Source organism: Eublepharis macularius, chromosome 3 (genome assembly GCF_028583425.1).
Source record: "Eublepharis macularius isolate TG4126 chromosome 3, MPM_Emac_v1.0, whole genome shotgun sequence".
Classification (NCBI taxonomy): Eukaryota; Metazoa; Chordata; class Lepidosauria; order Squamata; family Eublepharidae; genus Eublepharis; species Eublepharis macularius.
Window position 1 is genome coordinate 83,997,414 of NC_072792.1, and position 26,959 is coordinate 84,024,372.

General features: G+C 40.3%; 1 protein-coding gene across 1 annotated transcript in view; it reads left to right on the top strand.

Annotated features, from left to right (window-relative positions):
* The first annotated feature begins 20,684 nt into the window (after nucleotides 1-20,684).
* Nucleotides 20,685-26,959, top strand: part of TSPAN7 (tetraspanin 7) — a 164,981-nt gene continuing 158,706 nt past the window's right edge. The window contains exon 1 of the mRNA XM_054974152.1: nucleotides 20,685-21,010. Coding sequence (XP_054830127.1) covers nucleotides 20,930-21,010 — 81 coding nt within the window. The 5' untranslated portion in view covers nucleotides 20,685-20,929. The remainder of the gene's footprint in view (nucleotides 21,011-26,959) is intronic.

Consider the following 26,959-nt stretch of genomic DNA (forward strand, 5'->3'; position numbering starts at 1 on the left):
AAAAGACAGCTGTGATCTGTCCTGGGTCCTGTATTGTTTCCACATCTTTATAAATGACTTTGATGAAGGAACAGAGGGGATGCTCATTAAATTTGCAGATGATACTAAATTGGGAGGAGCTGCAAATGCAGTAGAAGACAGACGCAAGATTCAAGGTGATCTTCACCAGCTGGAAAACTGGGCTAAAATTAACAAAATGAATTTCAACAGAGCTAAATGTAAAGTTCTGCATTTAGCTAAGAAAGATCAAAAGCACACTTATAGGATGGGGGAGACCTGTCTTGGCAGTAGCACATGTGAAAAGGATATAGGCGTCTTAGTAGATCATTTGCTGAACATGAGTCAGCAATGTAATGCTGAAGCATAGTGTCCAGATCACATGAAGTGATGGTATTGTTTTACTCTGCTCTGGTTAGACCTCATTTGGAGTACAGTGTACAGTTTTGAACACCACAGTTTAAGAAGGATGTTGACAAGCTGGAATGTGTCCAAAGAAGGGCAACGAAGATGGTGAGGAAGATTAAGTCTTATGAGGAAAGGTTGAAGGAGCTGGGTATGTTTAGCCTGGAGAGGAAATCAAAAAAGAAACATGGTATATGGCACAAGAAAAACAAAAAACCCTACATCAGACTACTAACACCAATAATGTATATTACAATCAATGTGTCAAGCCTCACAGTAATATAAGAATTCACACAGTAATTCAAGGCTTAGTATATATTCACAACAAGTTTAATAAATTCAAACCCTACTTATAAACGGAAAACCACTCATACCAGTGCTAACATGGAAGTTCTATACCAATAAATAAAGTGCAAGGTGTTCAAAGTGCTATTCATATACTCATATATTGCACATAAGAATAAAGTGAAAATGCAGTAAAAGCACCATATGCACAAGTCCATTCAATTATTGTTGTTTCCAAAGCACCGTGTATCCGTTTTCGTAGGTAGAAATATTCAATGTCAATTTCCTCACAGACAGCTGTAATTCATTTAAAGATCAATGTGCAGAATAATATTTGTCCTGATGAAATAACTTGGTAGTAATTCCTCTAACGGGTTGTCTAGATCCCAATTGCCCGTTTCAAACCATCTTTTTCAAAGAGTACAGTCACTAGAGGAAAATTAATAATAATAAATACACCAATAATACAACAGTCACGAATCAGTCCAAATCAGTTAGAAGAAGCGTATCAAGTCAGAAATCCAAATCAGTACCGAAATAGCCAAGAAAATACGATCAATCACGGAGCTGTGAAGCGGACGTTCAACTTCTAGCGGCGGCAAGAAGAAAACTGAGGGAAGGGGCCGTTGCTCGCCATTAGGACACGTGACCGTTTGGGCGGGAAACGGTCACTGTAGGCTCGCGACCAACGGCCCCTTCGGAGCTCAAGAAAGCGGTAAAGAATTTTCCGGTGGCTGGCCTGCAACTGCGCAGTCCCATGTGTGTCAGCACAGAAGAACTCGATGAACAAAAGTTACAGGTATGTTAACCCTGTTTTCTTGTGAGTAGGCTGATGCACACTTGGGGCCCTTCAGCTGAGGCTGGTCCAATGCTGCTTGACTGGATGGGGACTTAGAGCACGGTGGAACCAGTTGGGAAAGCACATCTTATACTACGGCAAGCAAGCTGGTGGATGAAGCCCAGCCAGCCTGACATGGAGTTGAGAGGGACATAGCTGCCATGGAGGCAAGCACAGAGGGAAGACATTGGTGGGGGAAGGTGGAAATCTGCCCAAGAGGGATAGATCTGCAGACCCCTTGCAATAACTCCACAGCCACGGGTTCCTGGCTCACAGGTTGGGAACCATTGGGAACCACTGATATTGTTGAGACTTTCAGAGGTCTGTATTTTTAATCTATTCATCTGTTACTTTTTAAAAAATGTAATCAGTAAGCCTCTTTTCTGAAATATGTGTGCATTCCTTCTTTTCTTACTCTACTCCTCTGATGTATAGGTCTTATTATTAAACATGACTGGGAATATGAGGAAGAAAGAATTCAGGCCGGAGAGGGTTAATACGTTAGCTACATAAAAGCTGATTTCTTGTAACTTGCCAAAATTCTCATGGCCTGAACTAAAAATTTGGCTAAAGTAAGTATATCTGTGAATTCAAGTTCACTGTGGATTCTTTTTGTAATTTAGTTCTCCTTATGAGAATGAGTCAATGAGTCACCATCTATTCTCTTCTTGGTCCCTTTTGTCACTTCATGGTTTTGTCTCACCGAGGGATCTTGATGTCCTTATGTACATCTGTACATTTATGCCTTGCTTGATACAAATTGTCTTCAAAGCCATTAGAAGTAATCTACTCAGTGGTATGTGAGGGACTATACACAGAAAGTTTTCTTTTGTTCAGTCAGCTGGGAGTGTAATTGAAACTGGGGTTCTCCACAAAGCATTTATTATAGCACTGTATTTTCCCATAAATCTCTCTCTCTGGGGCAAGATCTTACTATATTTCCACTTGGAAGTAGGCTCCATTCAGCATGGCTTTCTTTCTTCTTGTATTTTTTCTTGCATTTCAGCTTAATTAGTTAATCCTTGTTCTAATGGAGACTTCAGATTATCTCCTAGCATTCATGATTCAATGGTCACTTACCAGTTATTCTGTGTTTGTGTCTGTGCTAAGTACTTCTTGTCATGAGAGAAGCAGGAACTCATTTATTAAGCTGGGAAAAAGGAAAGAAATATTAAAGAGCAGTCACCCTGAGAAATCTGTGTTGTGCTTTAACTGTCCAAACAAAACAATTTTGTTCTGTGACTGCACCTTAAATATTTAAAAAGTACAAAATAGATATGAAAAATATGGGGGGAAACTTACCGGAATGCAACAGGTTTCTAGTGACATTGTCTGGGTTCTCTGGTAAAACTAAGGGAACAAATCATGGCAGTTCCAGGCTAAACAGTTAGCATGGAAGCAACCTCAGTCTTTAAAGAATTTCACTTTCCCCGTGTATAAAAATTGAATTTTGTTCCCTCATCCCTTGGAGGAGAACAGCGAACTAATTCAAAGTTTGCAAAGCAATAGATACTTGCACAGTGGAAGTTGCAAGATATCATTCTGCCTTGCAGGCTTGTCATGAATTCATTTCTTGGCATAAAAAAGATATGAATATAAATCAGATGAGCAATGAAGAAGTAATAAAAGGAAAACTTTTTTTTTTCTGGAATAAGGACTCCTAGAGGTCAGCATTTACAACAGCAAAAACAAAAGTATGACATATGGGAAACTTGAATAGCTTAACTGTACCTTCATTATATTCTTGTGTACCTCTCTGTTAAGATAAGATGATCATTATTGAGTGAGTTTTAATTATAACAACATTTCCCCTAAGTACTCAAAGCACTCCATGTTCATTATCTCAGTCATATTACAACAGGTGAATATTCATAACCTCGTGGGGTAATAATAATAACATATTTGTTTAAGGAGACTCTGTACCAGTGTGCCGTTAACCAAACAGAATGCTGATGAGAATGGGAAGACCTGGGACTTACCTGTTGCAATCTCCTTACGCATGCTCCCAAAGCACTTCTGGAAAGTGACATCGCTGGCCATGGGTGTGCTCCCACACTTTGAGCGGGGCTAATTCTGGCCCATTTAGGGTGACAATTGGCCCTAGTGAAGTGTGGGAGCATACCCGCAGCCGACGCAATGACATCACTTCAGGAAGCAATATCGTTGTGCCCCGCTCAGAGCGTGTCCAGTGTGCACTTTCTTGTGTTGCCTAGTGATGGCAGGTGATCTCCGGAGGGTTTGCCACCTCCCGCCGATCGCCAGCAATCAGCAGGCAACGGGGCAAACCTCTGGGAGATTAACTTTGCAGGACATGTACACTTACCATTAGCCCGCTTATGGCAGGCAATTTTATGGGGATTTGCTCTGTTGCCCGCCACCACTTGGAGAAAAATAAAGAAAAAAAAGGCTCCAACATAGTCGCCAGCACTTCAGGGGAGCAAGCTGGAAGTGATAATGGGTAGCGGTAGGAATCACCAAAATATCATACAGTTGTGGTAATTCCTTGAGTTACCCATTGTCACTTCCAGGTTGTACCCAGACATGACATCGCTGACTTCACATCCCTGCCTGCCACCCCTTCTGCTGGTTGCCTTGGCCTGACAACCTTGAGGACATGGCCAAGGGGTAATGAGGTGTCATGAATCCCTAATATACCTACCTGCTATTTATAGGCAAAGTTCCACATTCAAAGGCAGTAATCCTCTGAATACCAGTACCAGGAAACAACGTCAGGGGAGGATTTCTGCCTGTATGCCCTGTTGTGGGCCTTCCAGTGTAATGGGCTAGCCACTGTGTGAGACAGGATGCTGGACTAGATGGATCACTAGTCTGATCCAGCAGGGTTCTTCTTCTACACCAGTCTTCTTTTCCAATGCTTTTACATTACATTATGTTCCACCTTTCTCCCCAATGACGACTCAAAACTGCTTACATTGTTCTCCTTTTCCTCATTTTATACTCAACAACAACTATGTGAAGTGGGTTAGGCTAAGTGTGTGTGAGTAGCCCAAGGTTGCTCAGCAAGCTTCTATGGCAGAGTGAGGAACTGAACCTGGGTCTTCCAGATCCTGGCCCAACATTCTAATTACTACACTATGCTGAGTATTTGTTGAAAGACCTGTGAATGTACAGATTTTTAAATGTTTCTGGCCTTTGGCATCTCTTTTACATAATTCTGAATACGTAATTCTGAATATGGTTCCAGGCTCAAGCTTCCAGACCAGGGAAGCAAACCAAATGAAACTCTACATGGCATAAGAATAAACCATCTGTGCATGCTCTCGTGGATGACCTGTGTCTCATGCTCTCCTGATTGCAATAGCACTGCCTATGAATGAGCACTCTTGTCCCACTAGAAAACTTCAAAAATGGATGTTGCGCTTAACAAAGAAGAAATGCTGACACCTGCCCCACATCCATTCCTTTGTGATTGGGGTGGGTGGGTGAGGGGAGCCCTTTGAATGAGGTACTTTAAAGACTACCACATGAAAACTGTGACTGGTAATATTACCCTACAGGCCATTGAACATGCTAAGCTGAATTACTGGCTTGGTGGGTAATTAAAAAAAAAATAGCTCAGCGACACATTTATGTTTAGGCTGCCCCTATTCCCAAAGGTGCCTGTAGCCAATATCACATTAAAAACTCCAAAAGTGGGAGAAGACATTGTTTCAATGGAAACATTGATTTTATTGTGGCATTGTATTTTGTTTTACAATGCAGCCTGTGATGCAGATTCCCTTGGCAGGTGCAATTTTCTGGCAGCCTGAAGCAATCTGCATGTGAAGTTTAACTTGCTTTTTTGCCATATGCTGAAAAAATGCATCACAGAAGGTTCATTTGCTCTTTTGGAAATAAAGGAGAAACTATGCTTACCAATTTCATGCAATGCAGTTTTGTGTCAGGATTTCACTGCACAGTGATTAACCTCAAGAGAGAGAAATGTGGGAAAGGAGAGAGCTGGTAGCAGGGGGGAAACAGAGGGTTACCTATCCTTAACGGTTCCCATTAAGGGGATTCCCATAAGGAATCTTGAGAGTGAGGATGGTGGTGCATGCCCAGCTCGGGGGCTGCCAGGGTGTACTCACTCCCAGGTGGCAGGGGAATCATGGAGGGGTGTACACCCATATGATCTCCCCCTTTAATGCCACTCCTTGGTTCCCCCCCTCAGCAGGGGTCTGAGGGGGGAGGGGTCATCGGCTGGCAGGTGGGTCAGCCGATGCTGCAGGGGATCCGATCCACATGACTGCCAATGCTCCTTACTTGCTGTTTTCAATTTAATTTGTGGCTATTTTTCACTCCAGCCAATGTGTGGTCTAAGTTTGTCACCATGCCTCCACCTTCCTCCACGCCATCAGCATTAGGCTGCAAACCTCAAGAGAGAGAAATGTGGGGAAGGAGAGAGCTGGTAGCAGGGGGAAAACAGAGGGTTACCTATCCTGAATAGGTTTGCCTGGGAAATGGGAGTTTGGAGTTCCCTGGTGAGAGTTTACCAGGGCAAAGCCTGGAACTGAGCAAGAATGCCCATAAAATCAAAAGGTGAGAGATCCAGTAATTAATACCAGCTGTAGAAGGAATATGTGGGAGTGGGAGTGATTCTTTAAAAATGTTTTTCAAGAGAGGAAAGATGTTTTTGAGGGACAAACATGTCTAAAAACAGCTTTTGTAACAGAGTTCAGATTAGCCCTTGCAAATCCTGTGTCCTTTGAAGTTCTGTGTGATGGGGTTCAAGTGTGCGGTCTGAGGCAGAGTAACATAGGTACTAGGTACAAAAAAATCAGGCATTATGGAAAGCATTTCATCTTCCTTTGAAATGAAGGATTGCTAGAACAGTGAGCAACGGTACATGCAGCTTTTCAGCAAAACCCAGGAAAAATGGAAGATGATGAAAAAAGCAGCGCCTTCATATTCTTTGTTCCATGAATGAGATTTCTCTGTTATGACCACTGCTTAGACAAATGAGAGGAAGAGGCTGGAAGTAGACAGCATGAAAGCAGAGATCACAGTTTCCACTGATTTCTCAGAAGAACGCAAAGACATGTACTCTCAGTTCTTCAGGAAGAAGAAGAAGCTTTTGAAAACAGCCAGGAATGAACAAAAGGGTAGTCATTCTCACAATGACGAGAACACAATAGTTTTAGTTCTTGATTTGTTTTTACCACTGTTGCTTTTGTTTATGTAATTTAATAAAAATGCTACTTATTTCTTTGATTGTTTATAGTCCATCTTTCTCACTGAGACTCAAGATGAATCACATAGTGTATGTCAATATGATCAATGGCTGGGACATTCAATAAACAATGTATTCAATAAACAATAAATAGGAATTTGAGATAAGCAGAAATTCAATACAGAACTGAAAACAATGCTGACACAAAACATAAGCAAATTGACATGACCTATTAAATGATATGGAGAAATTACCCAGTAGGAGCATAATTATAGCAAAAGTCAATACACAGAAGTATAGTCAACAATCCCTTTCCCTTTACCAACTTACCTCTTTGTAGCACCTCTTCAGGGTCCTGCTCAAGGCCGCTGACAATTAAAATAGTATAACAATATAAAGCAAACCGTTAAAAATAATGAATATGATGTTAGGATAACACACACACCCAAATCATACCTGAAGGCACCCTGTGATGAAAATGCCATGGAGGATAGGTCTATCAGTGGCTATTAGCAGAGGTGCACTGATCATTATGGCCACCAGGACTTTACCCAGTGGGCTGATGGCCTTCCCTCCCCCCTGGACCAGGGCAGTCCAGTGGCAGAAAGGTGGCTCAGCCTGTCTGAGTCCCACACAAGAAGGGCGAGGCAGGTTGCTTCTCCCTCTCTCTTTTTGAGGGCACCCCAAGGAGATTTGTCTGTCTCCCTCTATTTCAATCTTTCAGTGAGTAAAGGCTGTTTTTGTTTGGTTTGGTGTTCACCAGTTAACAGTTCTTAGCTCTCCTCCCCAGTTGTTATATGTTTGCATGTTTATATATTGTATTAGATTGTTTAAATACCTTATATACACTACTCCCCTTCCCTTCTCCACCTATATATCTGACCAGTTTCTTCTTACCTTCCATGCATCTGAAGACGAGAACTGTGATTCTCGAAAGCTTATGCTACAGTAAAGTTGGTTAGTCTTAAAGGTGCTACTGGACTCTTTTCTATTTTTGCTACTATAGTACAGACTAACCCGGCTAACTCCTATGGACACTTATATTTAAATGTATAAGTGTCCTTATACATTTAAATGTATAAGTGTCCTTTACATTTAAATGTCCTTAAATATACACTTATATTTAAATGTTGTTTTAATGTTGAAATGTTTTAATGTTTTGATGTTCACCAATTTGTGGACCCTAATTGGGTGGAATGGGCAGCATAGAAATGTCTTAAATAAATGTAAATAAATAAAATTACATTTGATCCATCTCTATGGAAAGAAAACAAATTTAAAGGTCATTTCCAAGGAATGGTGTTGCTTACATTAGGTGATGCATGATCCTTGTAATTAAGTTTCTTGCTCCATGCCTCTAAAAACAGAGTGATGATGAGGGACAGTAGATAACGTCTACAAATAATGCTGAGAATCAATGGAACAAGGAGACACTCTGCTCACCACCAATAATTTCAGTGCTAATCATTAACTGATATTGCTATCCCCTAATCTAGTGGTGTTTCCAAGAGTGAAATAATGGGGTGCAGTTGCCCTTCAAATTATAGAACACCTGATTTTTGTTACTGTTGTGGTTGTAGTATAACTCCGTCTTAGAGAACAGATCGCCCAAATATTCTTAAAATATTTCTAAAAATGTTCCTGTTTTCAGTGTACGATTTTTGCTTTACATCAGCATGATGAAGGAGATTAAACTGAGTGATAGTGACCATTTACTAAGTTTCATGGCTCAACAGGAATTTTAACCTAGGTTTCCCATATCCAAGCCCACCATAATGACCTGTGATCAATATTGGCTGAGATGATACCTAAATTCAGAAGACTGGAACCGTATCCTTGCTACTTGGACTGTCTTGCTATTGGTCTTCCTCATAGCTCTTCTGCCTTTCTTCATATTTTCTAGTACATACTCTAGCCTATATTTTTCTACTTCCTTCACTCTTTTCTGTTTCTACACCTTATTTCCCCCCTTCTTTCTTGCCACTTGTTATACTGCACCGCTGCATCCTTTTAAATATTTTTTCTGTATCTGTATGAAAATTGCTAACCTGAGACTAGGCCTTTACAGAAAATGGCTGAACTTAGGTTCAGGTTGTAAGTGTTGTGTTTGTGGCCTAGTACAGGAGTGTGTTTACCAAAGTTGATTGGGAACACCTGTGGAATAGGTTCCACAGAGATTTGACCTAGAGAGACTGTTCTCAAGAGACCTCTGTGCTTAACTCCTTAGTTTTTACACAGCTGTAATGCCAATTAATGGCTTAGCCCTGATTGGTTCCTGAGTTGCCAGGTTGCCAGGTGATTCACTGAGGCCTGAAAAGATGGCTTCTCGGTTCTCTCAATGTTCATGATGATGCAAGCGTGCAAGAAAGAAACTGAAACCTCCAAGTTATTTTGTCATCCTTAGCATGTCCTCATGCTGAATTGACCAAGCACAAGAAAGATAGCTCACTTTGTTTTTTTTTTTTTGAGAAAATTTTTATTGGGTTAGAATCAAATATTTAAACATTACAATCAATTTTCCCATTTCCCAATTTCTAACCCCCTCCCTTTCCCCTTAAAGAGGTTGGTTTCTTCTTTGTTGATGCTGAAAAGGCGTTTGATAATTTAAACTGGGACTTTATGTTTGCCACTATGGAAAAGCTACAATTGGGAGAAAGATTCATTAGAGCAATTAAGGAAATTTACAGAGACCAGACTGCAGCAATTGTGGTGAATGATGAAGCGACTAAGAAATTGATTATAAGTAAAGGAACAAGACAAGGTTGCCCGTTGTCTCCACTGCTGTTCATTTTGGTATTGGAGATCCTGATGATACAAATACGACAAGATGAAGAAATTCGAGGAATAAAAATAAAGGACTATTCATACAAGGTCAGAGCATTTGCGGATGACATAATGTTAATTGTAGAGGACCCATTGGAGAACATGCCAAAAGTGATAGATAAGATTAAGGAGTTTGGAGACTTGGCAGGTTTTTATATTAATAAAAAGAAGTCAAAGATATTATGTAAAAACATGACTAAGCAGAAACAACAATTGTTAACGGAAATAACGGATTGTGAAGTAACAAGTAAGGTGAAATATTTGGGAATCGAACTGACTGCTAAGAATATAGACTTATTTAAAAACAACTATGAAAAATTATGGACTCAGATAGAGAGAGATTTGATTAAATGGAACAGACTAAATTTGTCATGGTTGGGAAGGATTGCAGCAGTTAAGATGAATGTGTTACCAAGAGTAATGTTTTTGCTACAGACAATACCAATCATCAGCGACTCTAAGCAATTTGAAAAATGGCAGAGGAAAATATCAGACTTTGTATGGGCAGGCAAGAAGCCTCGAGTGAAAATTAAAGTTTTACAAGATGCAAAAGAAAGAGGCGGAATGCAACTGCCCAATCTAAGACTTTACCATGACGCAATTTGCTTGGTGTGGTTGAAAGAGTGGATGACGTTAAAGAACAAGAAACTACTAGCCCTAGAGGGATATAAAAAAATATTTGGATGGCACGCATACCTATGGCACGATAAAGTAAAGGCGAACTCGATGTTCCTGCATCACTATATACGGAGAAGTTTATATACAATCTGGAAGAAGTATAGAATCTATTTACAAGAAGGAACCCCTTTGTGGGTAGTTCCATATGAGGTGATAGATCCGAGAGCTGTTGATAATGAGCAACAATGCTTAACTTACAAAGAAATAACTAGAACTGAAGCATCTAAACTCAGAATAAAGACTCAGGAGGAACTATTACCTTATTACAATTGGTTCCAGTATAGACAGATAAGAGATTTATATAATTCGGACTCTGTAAAGGGAGGTATACGAACAGAAAACTCGGAACTAGAGCAGACCCTTCTTAAAGAGGACAAGAAAAGAATATCTAAGGTATACCAAGCACTGCTGAAATGGTATACTGAGGATGAAATAGTTAAAGGACAAATGGTGAAATGGGCCATAAATTTCAACAAAGAAATAACAATGGAGGCATGGGAATACTTGTGGAAGACTACAATGAAAACAACGACATGCACTAGTATTAAAGAGAACATTTACAAAATGATTTACCGTTGGTACATGACACCAAAGAAGATTGCGCTAGGGAATTTGAACACTTCTAATAAATGCTGGAAATGCAGGAAGCATGAGGGCTCCCTCTACCACATGTGGTGGACGTGTGAGGTAGCTAGGCAGTACTGGGGGGAAATAATAAGAGAAATGAGTGAGATTTTACAATTTCAAATTAATAAGAACCCAGAACTCCTGCTACTAAACTTGGGAATGGAGGGAATTCCAGCCCATCATAGGACGTTGATATTTTACATGACGGCAGCAGCTAGACTTTTGTATGCGCAAAAATGGAAAATACAAGAAGTGCCAACCATTGAAGATTGGATCCACAAATTGCTGTATATGGCAGAAATGGACAAAATGACAAGAAAATTGAGAAACCTGGACTCAGGACAGTTTAACACAGACTGGGAGAAGCTGAAACAATATTTGGAGAAGAAATGCGAGGTGGGAGGAGAACTGTGGCAGTTTGAGAACTACTGAAGTACAATAAAATGTAGAAAATAATTAATCATAAGGGTTAACGATAAGGATTGATTAACTAATAATATTTTCTTTTTGATTCCGTACAGTGTACCAAACTGAATATGTTTATTTGAAGTTGTATATGAGTCAAATTGTTTGATATCATATATAGACTAATGTAAACAAATATAACTAAAATAGAAAGAAGAAGATAGAATGAATAACATATAGAGTATAAGTTAAACTGGCTGATTTATACATTTATATGAATGTATGGTTTACATAGTTTATGATATATAGAAATATTTGAAAGTGAAATAATGAAAAATGGGATAAATTGTTTATCCATTATGGAAAAAGGGACTCATAGTCAGGGTACAGAGTATTAAAAATAGTTAAAGTAGTATTGCTTAGAATAAAGGGAGAATATATATTTGTTAGATAGAGGAATATATAAAGAGTAAGGGAAAAGGGATAAAGGGTTGGAAAACTGTTGGAAGTCAACAAAATGGGGGGGGAAGGGAGGGGGTTAGAAATTGGGAAATGGGAATATTGACTGTAATGTGTAAACATTTGATCCTAACCCAATAAAAATTTTTTCAAAAACAAACATCTGGATTAGCACTTTATATTTTTTCCGATCTAGTAACACTGATCTAGGTAATTCCTTCATTATGATAATTGTCTTGCCATCAATCTCCAATGGATCTTGAAACTGTTTAGTCACAATCTTCTCTTTCATATTTCGTGTCGTAAACTGCACAATCACATCTCTTGGTAATTTCCTCTGGGTTGCAATTCTCGAGTTTACGCGATATGCCACATCAAGGATAGCCACAACTTCCTCCTCCTCCTTCCCCAGGTATTCAGCTAACACCTCAGTCATCTGTTCTTGCGCTGTCTTTCCTTCCACTTCCGGCAAGCCGCGAAATCTCAGCTGCTTCTCCATGTGTCTACTTTCCGCAACCGCCATTCTTCCCCTCATCAGTCTCATCTCTGTTTGTTGCGTGTCTGCTAAATTCTCCATCGCGCCTTCTACTGCTTTAACTCTCTGCTGCGTTCCTTGTAATTCATTTTGTATTATTTCCATACCTTTCTTCACCTCTGACAGCTCCGATTTTACTGTCTGTTTAACCTCTTTAATCAACTCCAATTTCGTGTCCTTAAGTTCTTTAATCACTTCTAAAAGTTTTTTGTCCAGGTTTTCTATTGCCGATTGCCACTCTTTTTTCGACATCGTGGGGCTTGCTTTGGCTCGCTCCCACGAGTCCGCTCTCTTCCTTAGCTCCGTGGCGTAAGATTTAATGTCTTTTTATTTCAAATGTCCCGGTCTTCTTGCAGAAATTAAATTTTAAAGAGTCCAAAATGTCGGGCGTCTTTTCTCTATGGTTTCTCTATGATTTTGTAATCCAAGATGGCCTACTTCCTTTTCCACTGAGGCCGCGACCCTTCCCCTTTCAAAGATGGCGATTCCCTTCTTCCTGCCCTCCAGCAAGGGCCGCTTCTCTCCAGCAACTCTATTGTTATTACGCACTTCCTGTCTCCCAACTTCCCACAGTAGGTCTCGCGATGGTATCTTTTTCTCACAGCTCCATAACCGCAAGTATTCAAAACAATAGTCCAATTCCTTTAATAACTTCTTTAAACTTAGTCTCTTTTCAAATACAACTCTTGCCGAGTCTTCCCCTCTTTATCATTAGCCTGTTGCAGTTTGAAAATCTACTTTTATTCCTCTCTACTTTTATCAATCTGTCCCGTATCAGAAGATACTGATCTTTACCTTCTCATTCACTTTTCTCGGGTTGTAATCGCTGTTTCGATTTTAACTTCTCCTCTCCGTTTCTTCCCCCAATCGAAGCTTGGGTATGTAGGTCTTATGCCAGCCGAATTGGCCCCAGAACTGCCGCAGAGATTGTAGCCGACCTGTCGCAGGGTGGGACCTCAAGGATTGGGAGGGGACCCGTTGTGCAGAGCCCCCCCTCGTCCGAGATCTAACACACCCTAGGGTCTTGAGCGTTCTTTGCCTGCTCTCCGCCTGAGAGCAGTCAGCCGCGGGCTATTTTTCCCCCGCCGGCCGCTTAAAACGGCAGTCCGGTCAGCTCCGCGAATGGAGCTGCGTCAGACCTCCATGAATCCCAAACCGGAAGTCGAAAGATAGCTCACTTTGTGATGGATGGGTGACATATATAACAATGGAAATCACTTAGAGATAGCTAGCTCTTAAGTTTTAGATAGGCAGTTTTTACTATTTAGCAACAGTAAGGATTTCTTGTTTTAATGCCTGTTGCCTGAGTAAGAGTGTGTCATGCTTTTTGAAGATATTCCTTAATTAATTCATTTTGGCAGCATTCAGAACTGGGAGGTGAGGTTGCGGGTTCCTGCAGTATCATTTGCTGTTATTTGTCCTGGATAATGGCCTATTGGTCTTCTGTATACCTTGATAATGTAAATTCTGAGATTTTCAGAAGTCAGCAAAGGTTGTGTCTTCATTATACTTGGCTACTTGTTAGGAAATTTGAATAGTTGTGAGTTTCACACAAAAACAGCAATCCTAGACTATTTTTGGAACCATCATCTGATACTTTTGGATTTCTTATATTTCAAACATTTTGGTTTTTGAGTTCAGCAGCATATCACAGAAAAGTGTCATCATCAGATGTCTCTAAGCTAAGAGGACTTTCCCAAAGTCCTCTTCGTGAATGCATGATTTACCACCGGAAAAGTAAGAGAGCATGGCTGCCTTTTTTTTGCAGAGGCCAAGCAGAAAATGGTTAAATATCTTGATCCCATTTTTCCAGTGCATATGAAATTGAATCCCAATTTATTGGGATTATTCTTTACTCTCTATTCCTGAAGCTGGAGTTGGTTCGATTCTGCATGTTTTCTATCTGGAGCAAAGAAAAGCTAATTTTAACTCATGTTTAAAAAAGTGGATCTAGAGGCATAAATGACAGTAACCATTACAGAAAGGGCATGTGTATACTAGAAACTTGTGTTATTTTTGTATTACTTTGTCATCTTCCCTCTTCCAAGAATCATGGGGACTATAGTTTGCTTAGGGAGCTAAGAATTTTATTACACATTCTTCCCCACAAAACTACTGTTCCCAGAGCTCCTTGGAGGAGAGAGAATGACTTAACTCATTTTAAGTCTGTTGTATAGATATGTCAAAGGTCCTACAAGTGAAACAATGAGCTATTTTGATAGCAGTACAGGCGCAGCTTTACCAGTATTGCTTTACAGTATCTCCACAACTACCTTGTGCACTATCCACTGTAGTACACTTTATTTCCTCATAATGGAGCCGATTTTAACTGTAAACACACATTCTTGGTATGTTAAAGAGATGTTAAAGACAAACTCATTTCTTAGCAAATACGATAAATGCGGTTCTTTATAGATTTTATTTTATACTTTCATCTTTTAATAATACCTTATTATCCCTGGACTTTGGATCGTGGGCAACCCAGATGCCTTGACAGCTCCTGAGCCTCTTCAGCCACTGGCCATTTACAACGTTGTTCCCATGCATAGCGCCAGCCTACCCTGGAGAAAGAAAACACTCTTCAACCAAGAATCTCACTTTTTTTTCTGAGCCTAAACATGACTGAGTCTCTTTGTAAAGGCAAAAAGCTGTGGACACTATGCCACCAGTCCCAACACCACGCACCCCTCCGCACATCCCTGTCTGTCTAGCTGTTTTTCTGCTCCCTTTCTCCCAAGGCTCAACATGTGTGAACTTGAAGTAGATCTCATCGAACACCTTGTGGTAGGTCTTGGAGTTTGTAGAGCTGCACCTTGAAGTAAGGTGAGGAGAGGATATTGGTGAGGATCATGGGGTTCAGGTTCATGGTTTTCTCATTCCCCCACAGAGGCAAGGCATTGCCTTGCTTGCTCGAGGCTGCTGGCTTTGGGCTTGCGCTCTGGAGCGGCAACGGGGATGACAAGACGCCACCGGCCTGCGGATGCTGTGGCAGGAACCCCTGGTGCTGCGGTGGCGGGTGGCAATTCTCGGCGCCCAGCATAGGGCAGTTGTTGGCCATGACAGCACTGGAGACTGGTGAGGGGGCTGAGTCTGAAGGAGCGGGCAAGCAGGCCAGCAGCATACAATTCCAGTTTGAGCCACGTCAAGCTCTGCCAACTGCCGACAAGGGTAAAAAATGTAAGAAACATGAAAAATAAATTTATGAATACGTTACCAGTATCCACATATAACTGAAATATTACTGCATTTCCAATATGCTTACTGTGAACAGATGCTTATACCAAACACATCCTATTATAAAAAAGGCAAACCATGGCCTGGGAGGCCACTTGTTGCTGAGAGAAGGCCCGCCAAATCCGTTTTCTAGAGCCCGTAGTATTTATTGGAAATAATTAGTTATCAGTGGCAACATTGACCATTACTGTACATAAAAATCTCTTTTGTATCTTGGACAAAATAATTTTGACTGTTATCAGTGACCTTAGACTGGAGTAACTCTGCATAGGATTGCATTGTTAGTTTACAAAGAACAGCAATTTCTTAAATTTTCTCAAAATAAAATAATTTTGTTTTAAAAGATACCACAAAGTTTACTGAGTACATTTGTGTACACAAACTCCACTGCACTTTGTAATTAAAATAATTCCAAATTTATGTTCAGATAAAATTTAAATGCTTTGTTTTTATTATGCTATGCAATGAACATCATTCAGAAAGCAACTTATGTGTTGTTCCCTAACGGTTTCCCATCCAGGCTGCTTGCAAGGAGTGCTATACCTGCTTAGTTCCAGATGCTTCATGCAACTGTAATGAACTAGCACTCTGCTCTTCCTTTCATATTAGAATAAAGTTGTGGATCTAGAAAGAAATACATTCTCCTATACATTTGTTTTCATTAACAGAATCAAAGTCTTTATTGTTCATGTTTAGTTGTAATGAAATTATTTCATAATGCCATCTATTGAAAGAAATTGTAATTTGACCTTGGGCTTAGCTCTGGGACTTGTTTTCAGAATCAGGGCTCAGAATACAAACATTAGAAGTAGCAGCGAAGAATACTTTTCAATGAATTGGAAGTGCCACCTAAGGTGCTACTGGTCTGAAATCTTGTCACCAGACTTAGGGTGCAATCATCTGTATTAGGGATAAGAGCTTCCAGGAGACTTTAGGCAAGCTTGACTAAGAGAAATTCTCAACAATGAAGCCCAGAAACATTGTATGCTTTACAGTCCTAGGGAACTTCCTGATGGAGGTTTTAGGCGTCCCATATATTTTCCTCAATGTTTTTGGGGAGGTGAACTTAAGTGGAAAACAGGCTTAAGGGGAAAGGGTTAAGAAGCTTCTCCCTCTGCAACACTTTTCCACCTTCAATCACAATGTTCATGACCATATTGCATATAGTTAAAACGTGTCTTTGAAAAGAATAATTAAACTATATGCAACTAATTGTTTTGCTATTTTATGAGTAATGGGTGTTAGGACAAAGTTTATGGTCCAGTACATAGGACTATTCCAAAAAAGCACCATAGTTTCCAACAAAGCTTCTTTATTGAAGATCAAAGTTGTAGAAAGAAATAGAAACAGCAACTCTACATGTTATAAATAAAACTTGGTTGATTTTATGGTAGAGGTCAGTGAATTGCTTATGAGTCATAAAATGTATGGTTGTCATTCGATCCACAGGCCATACGAAGTGTAAATTTCTCCCCATTTAATCCATGGCAACCTTGTCAATACACGCAGTTCGAGTGACTGCACCTTCAAACTGCTAAATTCAGAATTTCTAGACTCCAATCAAGATCTGATATTCACTAACCTAGTCAGCTCTAGGTTTCATGAAATTAATGCTATCTTGGCAACAGGCCAATTTCATATTGTAATATGATATGTGGAAATTAATACAGATCTGCTTGTAACAACAGGTGGTGTTGACTCAGAATACTGACACCAAGTCCACATGGGATTGTGCTGGTTCAAATGAACCAGCAAAATTAACACAGGCGACACAACAACCGATACAAAAACAGTTGTGGTGGGACTAAACTGCCATTCTCGCAGATTATTTAGCAGATTATGGATGAGGTATTTTACATCATTTTCTGTTTAATGCTGGTGGTGATGGGAAACTACCTGTGCATAATTATAGTTCTCTTGAAATTTTGTAAGAGTCCAGTAGCACCTATAAAACTAACAAAATTTGTGGTAGGGTAGGGTATGTGGTAGGGTGCTACAAATGTTGTTAGTCTTATAAGGTGCTACTGGACTCTTCTTGTTCTTTTCTACTGCTACAGACAGATTAACACAGCTACCCATCTTGAAATTTTGTGTATTAGTCTATATTCAACAATGTTCAAAGTATCTAGACATTTCAGAATATGAGTATCTGTATGTAGATTAGATGCAGATTTTTCCTTTTGCACCACGTGATGGGATGTTTTTCATGTTTACTTCTCCCTGATACATCTCAGTAACAGAAAATAATCATACAGGTTTTTACATTTCAAATTTAGAAAGGTTTTTTTTTCATTCATTTTTAAATTATGGAGGATAAATGTAAAGTCCCATTTGGAATAATGCACTGTTCTCCTTCACTTTCAGCTAAAAGGGTTCAAGACTCCAACTCTAGATCTGACTTACATTCACATTGTACCATAATGACAGTGAGCACTGCAATCATTGATTGATTGGTATGGTGATTAACTAGCTCATTAACCACAGATCAATAACACTGTCTTTAACCAGGTTTTAATTGAACCTGTCCAATTTGCTGTAATTCTCAGACTTCTAATTCTGGAGAACAACCACTGAAGCTAATGAAACAACTGCAAAATAAGTGGTTTTAGGATCATTGCTCAAAAGCTTTAATCTGTTGATAGTACATCCCCAAGCATTTGACTGATAGCGCTAGTTCAGTTTCTTTATTTTATTATGCTATTTGTATACACCATTCAATCAATGCTTTACAAGCTAGTTTACTGCCTAAAAAGTTAGTAACAAAGCAGAATAAAATTATGGATTTAAATTCATAAAACAACAAGAGTTTGCACTCAGGATTAATCCACTAGAGCGAACAGAAACAGCAAAAACAGAGGCCTCTCAACTTTCAAAAGCCTAGCAGAACAGAAATGTCTTCACAGATCCGTAAGCAATGTTGCAGGGCATTTCAAAACTGGAGTTTTGGGCATAGGAGAGGTTTTTTGATGTTTTTTATAGTGTGCGTTGGTATGCTACTGTTTGGAATTTGTGTTTTTGTTATCCACTGCGTATTCTTCTGTGAGCTGCATATGTGGGATATAAATATTTAAAGTAAATCAAGAATATTGTAGTGACTACCAAAATGGCCTACCTTCTGGTAAAATTCAATTTTGTACCTATGAAACATGGTATCTGAACAGGCTTTCTTGTCTGAACTTTTGGCAGAAATTCACATGAAAGAAGGTGCTCCATCAGATTCTTCAAACCTTCACAAATCAAAAACATACCTAAAAGTATGCCTGGAAATCTACTGATAGTCAATAGAGATGTTACAGAATTGGAATAATATCCGCCCATCTGCTGTTGCCAGTCAATAGGTATGCAGGGACATTTTGAAATAACTGAATTTTCCAGAGTTTTCATGGGCAGACCCAAATAGAACACCTAAGTCTAACCTGAATAAGGCATGGTGAATTAGCGAATGCTGACACTGTCTGGGATTTCAGAAATAATGCTGGATCCACAATCCCATCCTGGACAAGCATTTTCCATCCAACCAGGCTATTGTCTCTTCATCATTACCCCGATTTTCTCATAAGTGTGTTTCTATGACCCATGATATTTTGTGATAGTGATGCACCACATCTTTTACTTTTATTAGACTACGCCCACATGCTATGTGCCCCTAAATTTGCAGGAGTCTCCAAAGGGAAGTGGACAGAAAAATGATCAAAACCATGAACAGAAATTCCGTTTTTAACATCCAGCCCGATGAAGGATTCTAGAGAACTTGAAATCCAGCAGTTTTATGTCATTTTGGTTGGTCTTCATATTACATGGAATTTGGGCTTGTATTTTTTTTTTTAGATCCATGAAGTTCCTTGGAATTTATACATGCTTCCTCTGTGTCATTAAGCTTGTTTTATTATTGACACTGCACATTTTGCATTTTTTTCACTCCTGAGACTCACACCTATTTGGGATAAGAGGGCAGATTTTTTATGGGAGAAAGTACAGCTTTCAAACAGAGTGAACACCCCCCACCCCCGCCTCTCTTTTTAGATGTCCTTGTTTTACTTCTCCCTGCAAGGGCCCATTAACATAGCGACTTGAGTGTGTGTGACAGGTGTGACAAACAATGCAGTGTTCAGCCTGAAACGAAGAGGCACATGTATCTGCCCCTATGTAGGCAGGCCTGAAGGGCTTATATAGCCCTTGTATAAATCAGTCTTTAGTAGTAGTATAGTGTGCCAAAGCTGAATACTGTGTGTGGCAAAAAGATGGAGCAAGAACTGGCATGTCCACTGTTCCCAAAGGGGTAGTTCTGTTAGCTTGTTGGCATTTTGAAGACCAACAGGTTTCTTGTGATGTAATCTTTTATGGATGAAAACACATGAAGTGGTGTCAGATCTATCAAAGATAACAGTACAATCCCAAAGACACATTCCTGGGAGTAAGCCACATTAAGTAGACTTAAGCAGAATTCTGAGTAGAGCTGCTTAGAATTGCCTAGGGTTGCCAACTCTGGCTTTGAAAATTCCTGGAGATTTGGGGGCAGTATCTGGGGGAGGGTGGAGTTTGGAGAGGGAAGAAAGGTAAGCTGAGATGTGATGTCATAGGCTGCCATTCTTCCAGATGAATTAATCATCTCTGTTCTTTGGAGGTCAGTTGTAGTTCGTGGAGGACTCCAGGCTCCACCTGGAGGTTGCCAATCCTATCTCTGAATCTATCCATTTGTTAAAAGCCATCTCCCCCATTTTTTTACCAGAAGACCATCTCTGCTTTATCTATTCAAAGCGGCTTGGTATTCTGCAGGATGCAGATAAGAAGAGGCCTTCAGATCGAGGCCTGAATATTTCATCTTCCGACTGGCCCTTAAAACCTCTCTTTCTCTCCAGCCTGACGAAGAATTCTGGAGAGCTTGAAATATTGCACAGTAGTTTGGGGGTTATTTTGGTTAAATGGTATTACACAGCTTTTGTGTTTAAGGATTTTTCTCCGGAACAACGGGGCCACCTGCAAGCTCAGGGCTCTTTCCTCCCTCTCTCCCCGCGCCACACATAAACATAGACAGATACAGAGCCCCCACCCCACCCCCGAGGGGCCCTCTTGGCCCTGCATCAGCGCCGCTCTCCACTATGGGCAGCCAGACTGTGTGTGGGGAGGACCAGGAGGTGGGAAACGCCTGTCTTCCCCGCCCCGGTCCCCCCTCTGCAACGGGGCCGGAGACCAAAGGCTGCCCACCGCCTGCCCAGTCAGTGCGACGGCACAATGTTGCGGTGTGTGTGGCGTGGCTCCGGGGCGGCAGGAGGCGGGGCAGGCGGCGGCCCAGCAGCGGCCAGGCCCGGCAGTAGCGGAGGCTGAGGGGCAGGCAGCCAGCCGCAGCCGCTCGGTGCAGCCGCGACCCCCTCCCTCCTCCTCGGCGTCGCCGTCCTCGTCGCCCTCCTCCGCCTCCTCCCTCTCGCGCGCTCTCCCTCCCCTGCCCAGAGCCAGCAGCCGGGATCTCAGTATTATGGCATCGAGGAGAATGGAGACCAAACCCGTGATAACGTGTCTGAAAACCCTCCTCATCATCTATTCCTTCGTCTTCTGGGTGAGTGCGAAAAGCCCCGCGTGGGAAGCAGCCCCCTCAGGCGGGGCGCTCGGTGGGGGCCTGAGGGCAGCAGTTAACCCTCCGCCTCGCCCTCGTGAGGGTTTGTGTGGGTCCTGCGTGGGTAGGCACTGAGGAGGATAACGGCGCACTGCAACGGGAGCCGCAGCGGCTAATGTTTGCTGCGCAAACGCTGGTTTGGCTGGGGGCTCGTGCAGTCGCCGCCGCCGCCGCCGGGCTTCGTTCTTGGCTTCTGCTCCTAGTTTATCGTTGACTTGCTCGCGAATGGGGGAAGGGATTTTACGTTTATTAGAGATTTGCTAACAGCCTGCCACCCGCACCCGTTTTAAAATAGCCCACCATGGAGGCAAGCCCGGGAAGAAAGTTGCGGGCAGGGTCAGGCTTCAAGCATTTGTTTCCTTTCGCTGGTGGGATATTTTTCCTTTTTCAGTCAGTCGTCTTGCCATATCTGGGGACTTGAAGCGATATGATAGTCATTCATCATCAGTGTGTTGCTTGCAGAAGGTAGCTTGCCACTGTCATTGCTGTCATTTCTTCTTAGGAACCAATCTTTGCGTAGATGTTCTAGAAACGTTATGTAGGTTTAACCTGCCAGTGTTCCCCATTTATATTTGCAAACCACAAACATATATAGGATTTCAGATTACAGATGGAGGCTAGATATGTTTTAGGGTAGTTGGACGTCGAAAAAGAATGTCTGAAATGCGATCGCTAATCCAAATGGAGGATATAGGCTGTAATGACTTCACAGTAAAGGGAGCTGTGGTGTTTATGAATGAGGCAATTGGCGCAGCATGCATGAATGCACAGATAAATCAGTCGCTTAAACCACAGCCCTCTTTCTTCTCTGCATTCACCACTCCTCAATACCTTTGGGAAGTGAGGTGGACAACTCATGGATGAAGGGCATTGCAAGACCAAGAAGCATCTAAAAGTCAAATGTTTCTGCCCTACATTAAAATAAATAGCATTTTATAGAGATATCTGAGGAAGCCTGCTGTCTCACTGGCTTCTGTTTAGTATGTGTTTGCAGCTGCTCCCCTAACCACCTAGCACAGCCCATTCCCAAGATTTTATTTGGATAAATGGCATATGCATTTAGTAAGATCAGCTCTTACTGCTGTGCAGCTCACTCACAGTAGCTGTTGTCGGTGGCAGCTTTTAGCACATAAAGCTTATGTCAGATAGAGAGTTAATGTTGTGCGTTTTATAAAGTGGTCTTTGTTTAGCAGAATATTTTACTTGAAAGTGTCAGATTTTCTCCCTGACTTGTGCTGTAGCCTTCTGCTGTTGAAATGTTATAGCCACATGCAGAAATAAAGGACTGAAACACATCTTATCAGTGTAAAAATAATAAAAGAAAAACAGGTACCATGATTCACAGTAAAGTTAAACTGAGACAGTAGTATACTTTCAAGGAACTGGATGGAAAGATATCAGCTATGTTTCTGAGCACATTGGGGAAACAGTGTACGCTGAAGTCTTTTTAGGATCAGCATGTTTGATAAATATAACTCATAATTTCTTTGGTTTAATTGGTTTGAGTATTCACCTGCACATCTCATGGATTATTGATTTAAAGAGATGGTCTAGTTTCTGATATCATATACTGCACTTTCTGGGTGTATTTTTGTTTCCACAATGTATGTTTTATTATTGGTCAAACTTCTGAAGATTGTCATCTTTTTCTTCAAGCTAGTCAGACTTTGCTTGCAGCTGCCTTGAAAGAAAAGAAATCCTCTGCTTATTCTCTGTTTAATAAAATTATATATCTTCATAATTATCTGTGACCCAGATGCATAAAGTCAGTTATTGGGTAACAGAAGCCCTGGATTTTCAAAAAGCCTCTGGGGCCTGAAATTTTCTTAGCAACCTCATCTGTTGTTCAACTGATTGCTGACATAAGCAGCATATTGTATTGTCAGATTCGTGACAAAAATCTGCCGATTAAAGACTCTTCGATGGTATATGACCATAGTGCAATGGCCTTGCTTTGTTTATTAGAGGGCTTAATCTGCATATCATCCATACAAATACATTGAAGCAAGCCTGTCACGTCATACTGAGGAAAGGTGATTGTGCTTTATTGTTTTAATAATGCTGTCATGTCAGATATAGTCTAAGTGACATTCCATGAATATCTTTTCCTGTTTAGCAATAGTCTTTAGCCTCTAGATGGGGGTGGCAGTTCCTAGTATACATTTTGTTTTTATAACTTTCATTTTTGTGATTTGTTTTTAAAACTCTTAATTTTTATGCATGCTTACTTGGAACTAACAGGCACTGAATTCAGTCAGCTAACTTCCGAGTAAACATGAATGGGATTGGGCTTTTCATTTTTCTGAAATTAATATCCATATGAGTTCTTCTCACACCTCCCTCCCTGTCACTGGCACTGTTTAGAAATCGGTCACTTCCATCCAAAGTAGATCTGTTATTTCATTTCAAAATCTGTTGAACTCAATGGGCTTAGAAAGGCATAACTCTGCTTAGGATGTGTTTCTTCAAAAGAAACCCTAGGCAGAATAAGTGAGAAGGAAATCACAGTCACCTTCCAACATTACAAGTGGTTCCTCTGTTGCAAGGGTTATTTTATTTATTTATTTAGGATATTTCTATACCGTCTCTTCAGAGTCCTGCTTGAGGCAGCTTACAATTAAAACAAAGTCACAATATTTAAGCCATTGAACAGCATAAAAACTATACATAAAACAGAAGCAGACCATTAAAAAGCTGGTTAGATAAACTCCTTATTAAAAGGGATAAGGGTTACGATTGGACCTTGTGGGCCATGTGACATTATTGTCATCATTTGGAAATGAAAAACAAAACCCAACATTCTCCCCAATATGTTTTCTCTCAGTATGATACTTAGCAGGATCTTTGCAAACGTTGACTTCCCACTGGAATTTAAAACATCTTGCTCTTTGAATAAAGACTGGATTTATGTTTGGAAGTCTGTCCAACCTATTCTTTTCATGAGCAATAATCCTGCAGGAATAAAAATGTGTGTACTGTAGTCCTGCTATAGAACTGAAGTGGATGGGCATTTTTATAAGGAAGACAAAGTAGTCATGGTGGTCCTTTCCAGACCTGTCATGTTAATATAAATAGAAATGTATATTTTTATGAACAGGGAGATTAAAAAGCAAAAGTATCAAAAGAGAATTTTTTCTCCTTCAATCAGATCACTTTCATACTATCTACAGAAGTCCATTCAGAGCAGCTCCAAAGGCCATGGCTAACAAAAGTATTAAGAATTCTTCTTGCTGTATCTGTAATCCCCTGCTTTTTTACCAGAACGTGAACAGTATACAACCACAGAGATAAGTTTGTGCCCTTGAAGAAGTCATTTTTTAATCTCAGAGATGTTGCCTTAGCTTTCCTTTCTGTTTCCTTTAAGGCTGTTTTACCTTTGAGATTTTTCCTTGCACAGAGAAGAAAGTGTAGGGAAAGGATGTAAATTATAGGCTATATCATGCAAGACAAGGATACATGTAGCTGCAAGTTCATAGTGGGTTTCCTTTTAAGTGTACTAGCACCAAAACAAGGTCTCATGCTGCATTTCATGTGTGATGGTGTGGTATTTTCAATTATGAAGCAATCCTAGAATGCTGAGGGGGGCAAGGTAGATCAGAAAACTGGGCACAGCATATTGTTGAATGTCTGAATTATAAGGCTGCTTCCACACAGAGATTTTTCTGTACTTTGGCTGCCAAACTAGATCACATTTTTGGAGCAGCCACACAATGTTGTGGTCTAATTGTGCTCCAGGCCCTTTGCCTAACTTTGGCTTGCTGTTTCCCAAACCTGCTTTTCTCTGATCTTTTGGGAATGGAGCAGTCCAAGTGTATTAACATGCCTTCTGGTGGGTAGGGTGCATAATTTCAAAGGTCTGACCCATTTTTCTTCTGTCATCCTCCTTTCACTTGCTATTTTCCCTGCTGTGACACCAGAGGCTTTTGAGAACATTGATAATTGCTATAAGGCTCTAATGCTATAGTGCTGTAATAACTACTGATTTTTTAAAAAAACCCTCTGGTGGCACAGCAGAGAAAAACGATGGGAAATGTTGGCTGGTGGAGGAAAGTTCATAGAAAACTCCTGTATGGCAGCACCATTGCCACTGCAACCTGAAAATCCTTGCTATATGGATGCAGCCTAAACTATATATATGCAGCAAGTGGCTTTTCTAAGGCCTGATTGTTGAAGGCTGATGGCAACTTCTTCATAGTTGGATCTGTAATGTGAATTCTTCACATATCATACCATTAAGATTTGATTGATGGAATCACTTGAGATGCATGGATCATCATGTGGGAGGTGACCTCCTAGAGAGATGTAGTACTGACATGGGATGTGATGTGGGAAGTTCCCATGAGATCTGCATAGCCTATTGGATTCCATCATTTAACTGTTCTTGATATAGTACAATATCCAGCTGTGAATGAAGCAACAGCCGTAACACACAGTGATAATATATGACTCAACCATAAAACTTTCTGAAAAACAAGCAATCAGTCTAGTGAAGCAGGATAATAATAATCAGTTAATAAATTCTCCTTGAGTATTTGTAAGATAACGCAGGAAGAAAATCTTTTATTGTTCTTCTCCAGTGCATGTGGCATTTGATCAGCCCTTGTGAAGATAGTTCTTACAAATAATAGGACATACAGGTTGGGGCAGTGAACATTGAGGGAAGCTCGAAATGCCAGGTACTCTTAAATCTCTAGATTGTCACTCTTATATAACACGATGTGAATCTTTGGTTTTTTAATAGATTTTTTTAAAGATAGAGTTTTTGTGGGGTCTTATCCCCTTTCTTTAACATTTGCTATTTTTATCTGATCTATTTTATTGCTGCTGATGCTTTTTATTTTAACTGCTGGTAATAGTTAATTGTTACATTTTGTTTTACTAATACCAATGTTTTCACTAATTCTTTGCTTCAATCATTCAGGAGCTCTCTGGATGAAACTTATTTTAGAAAGTGATGAAATAAATTACTGAATGAGTAGGGCGAAGGAAGAGAGCTCAGAGGCAACAAAGAACTTACAATGTTGTAAGATGAAACAAATCTTTTAATAATTTTACATTGCAATCCTTCTAAGTCAATTGAAGTCAGTGATCTTAAAAGGGTGGGAACTCTGCTTAGAATGGCACTATTGTTCATGGCACATTTTGAATGCTTTGGGTAAATGCTTTTAATATTTAAGCAAAGACAGAATACACTTTCAGCAGCTATTGCTTTTGTAATTAGAATTCTACAAAAATACTTTTGTTGCAGTGATAAAAGAAGCCATTAATACGCCCATCAGAATACTGACCACTTTTACTTTTTCTCTTTCATATTGCCATGCAAATGGTTTGCAAGCCTGTCTGGATTTATTCTGGGTTAGAGTTAAAAGCAAATCCACATAGAGGACTGAAGCATAAGTATTCTTCTTAAATTTGATTCTCAAGTTGCTGTTCACATAAACTATAAGTACTTAATGTGATTTCTTCTGAAGACACTTTGTTGTTCTTAAGCATTTCATCAATAACAAAGTTCCTTATCCAGATATTAGCTCTGAATTTTTAAGAGTGGAAACTTAGTTCTGCTATTCAAGCTATTTATGACATGAACACTGTTTCGTCTGTAAAGCCCATTGTGCTTAAGCATACTAAATAAATAAATATCATGCATGGAGGATCCCTCAAAACAAACAGGCTTCTATGCGTTCACTTAAGGTAAAAGTTGAACACCCTCCTCTTGATCAGGTACAGTGGATCCCAATATTGGAAGCTACATTTGTCAGAAAATCAGTGATTGAAAGGAGACAGGGTAGTGGAAGGAGAAAGAGAAATCCATTCTTTCAATTCCCCTCAGAATTCCAGTTTTTTCCCTTGTCACAGAAAGGAAGGCCCTCTCCCTTCGGGAACAGGAAGAGC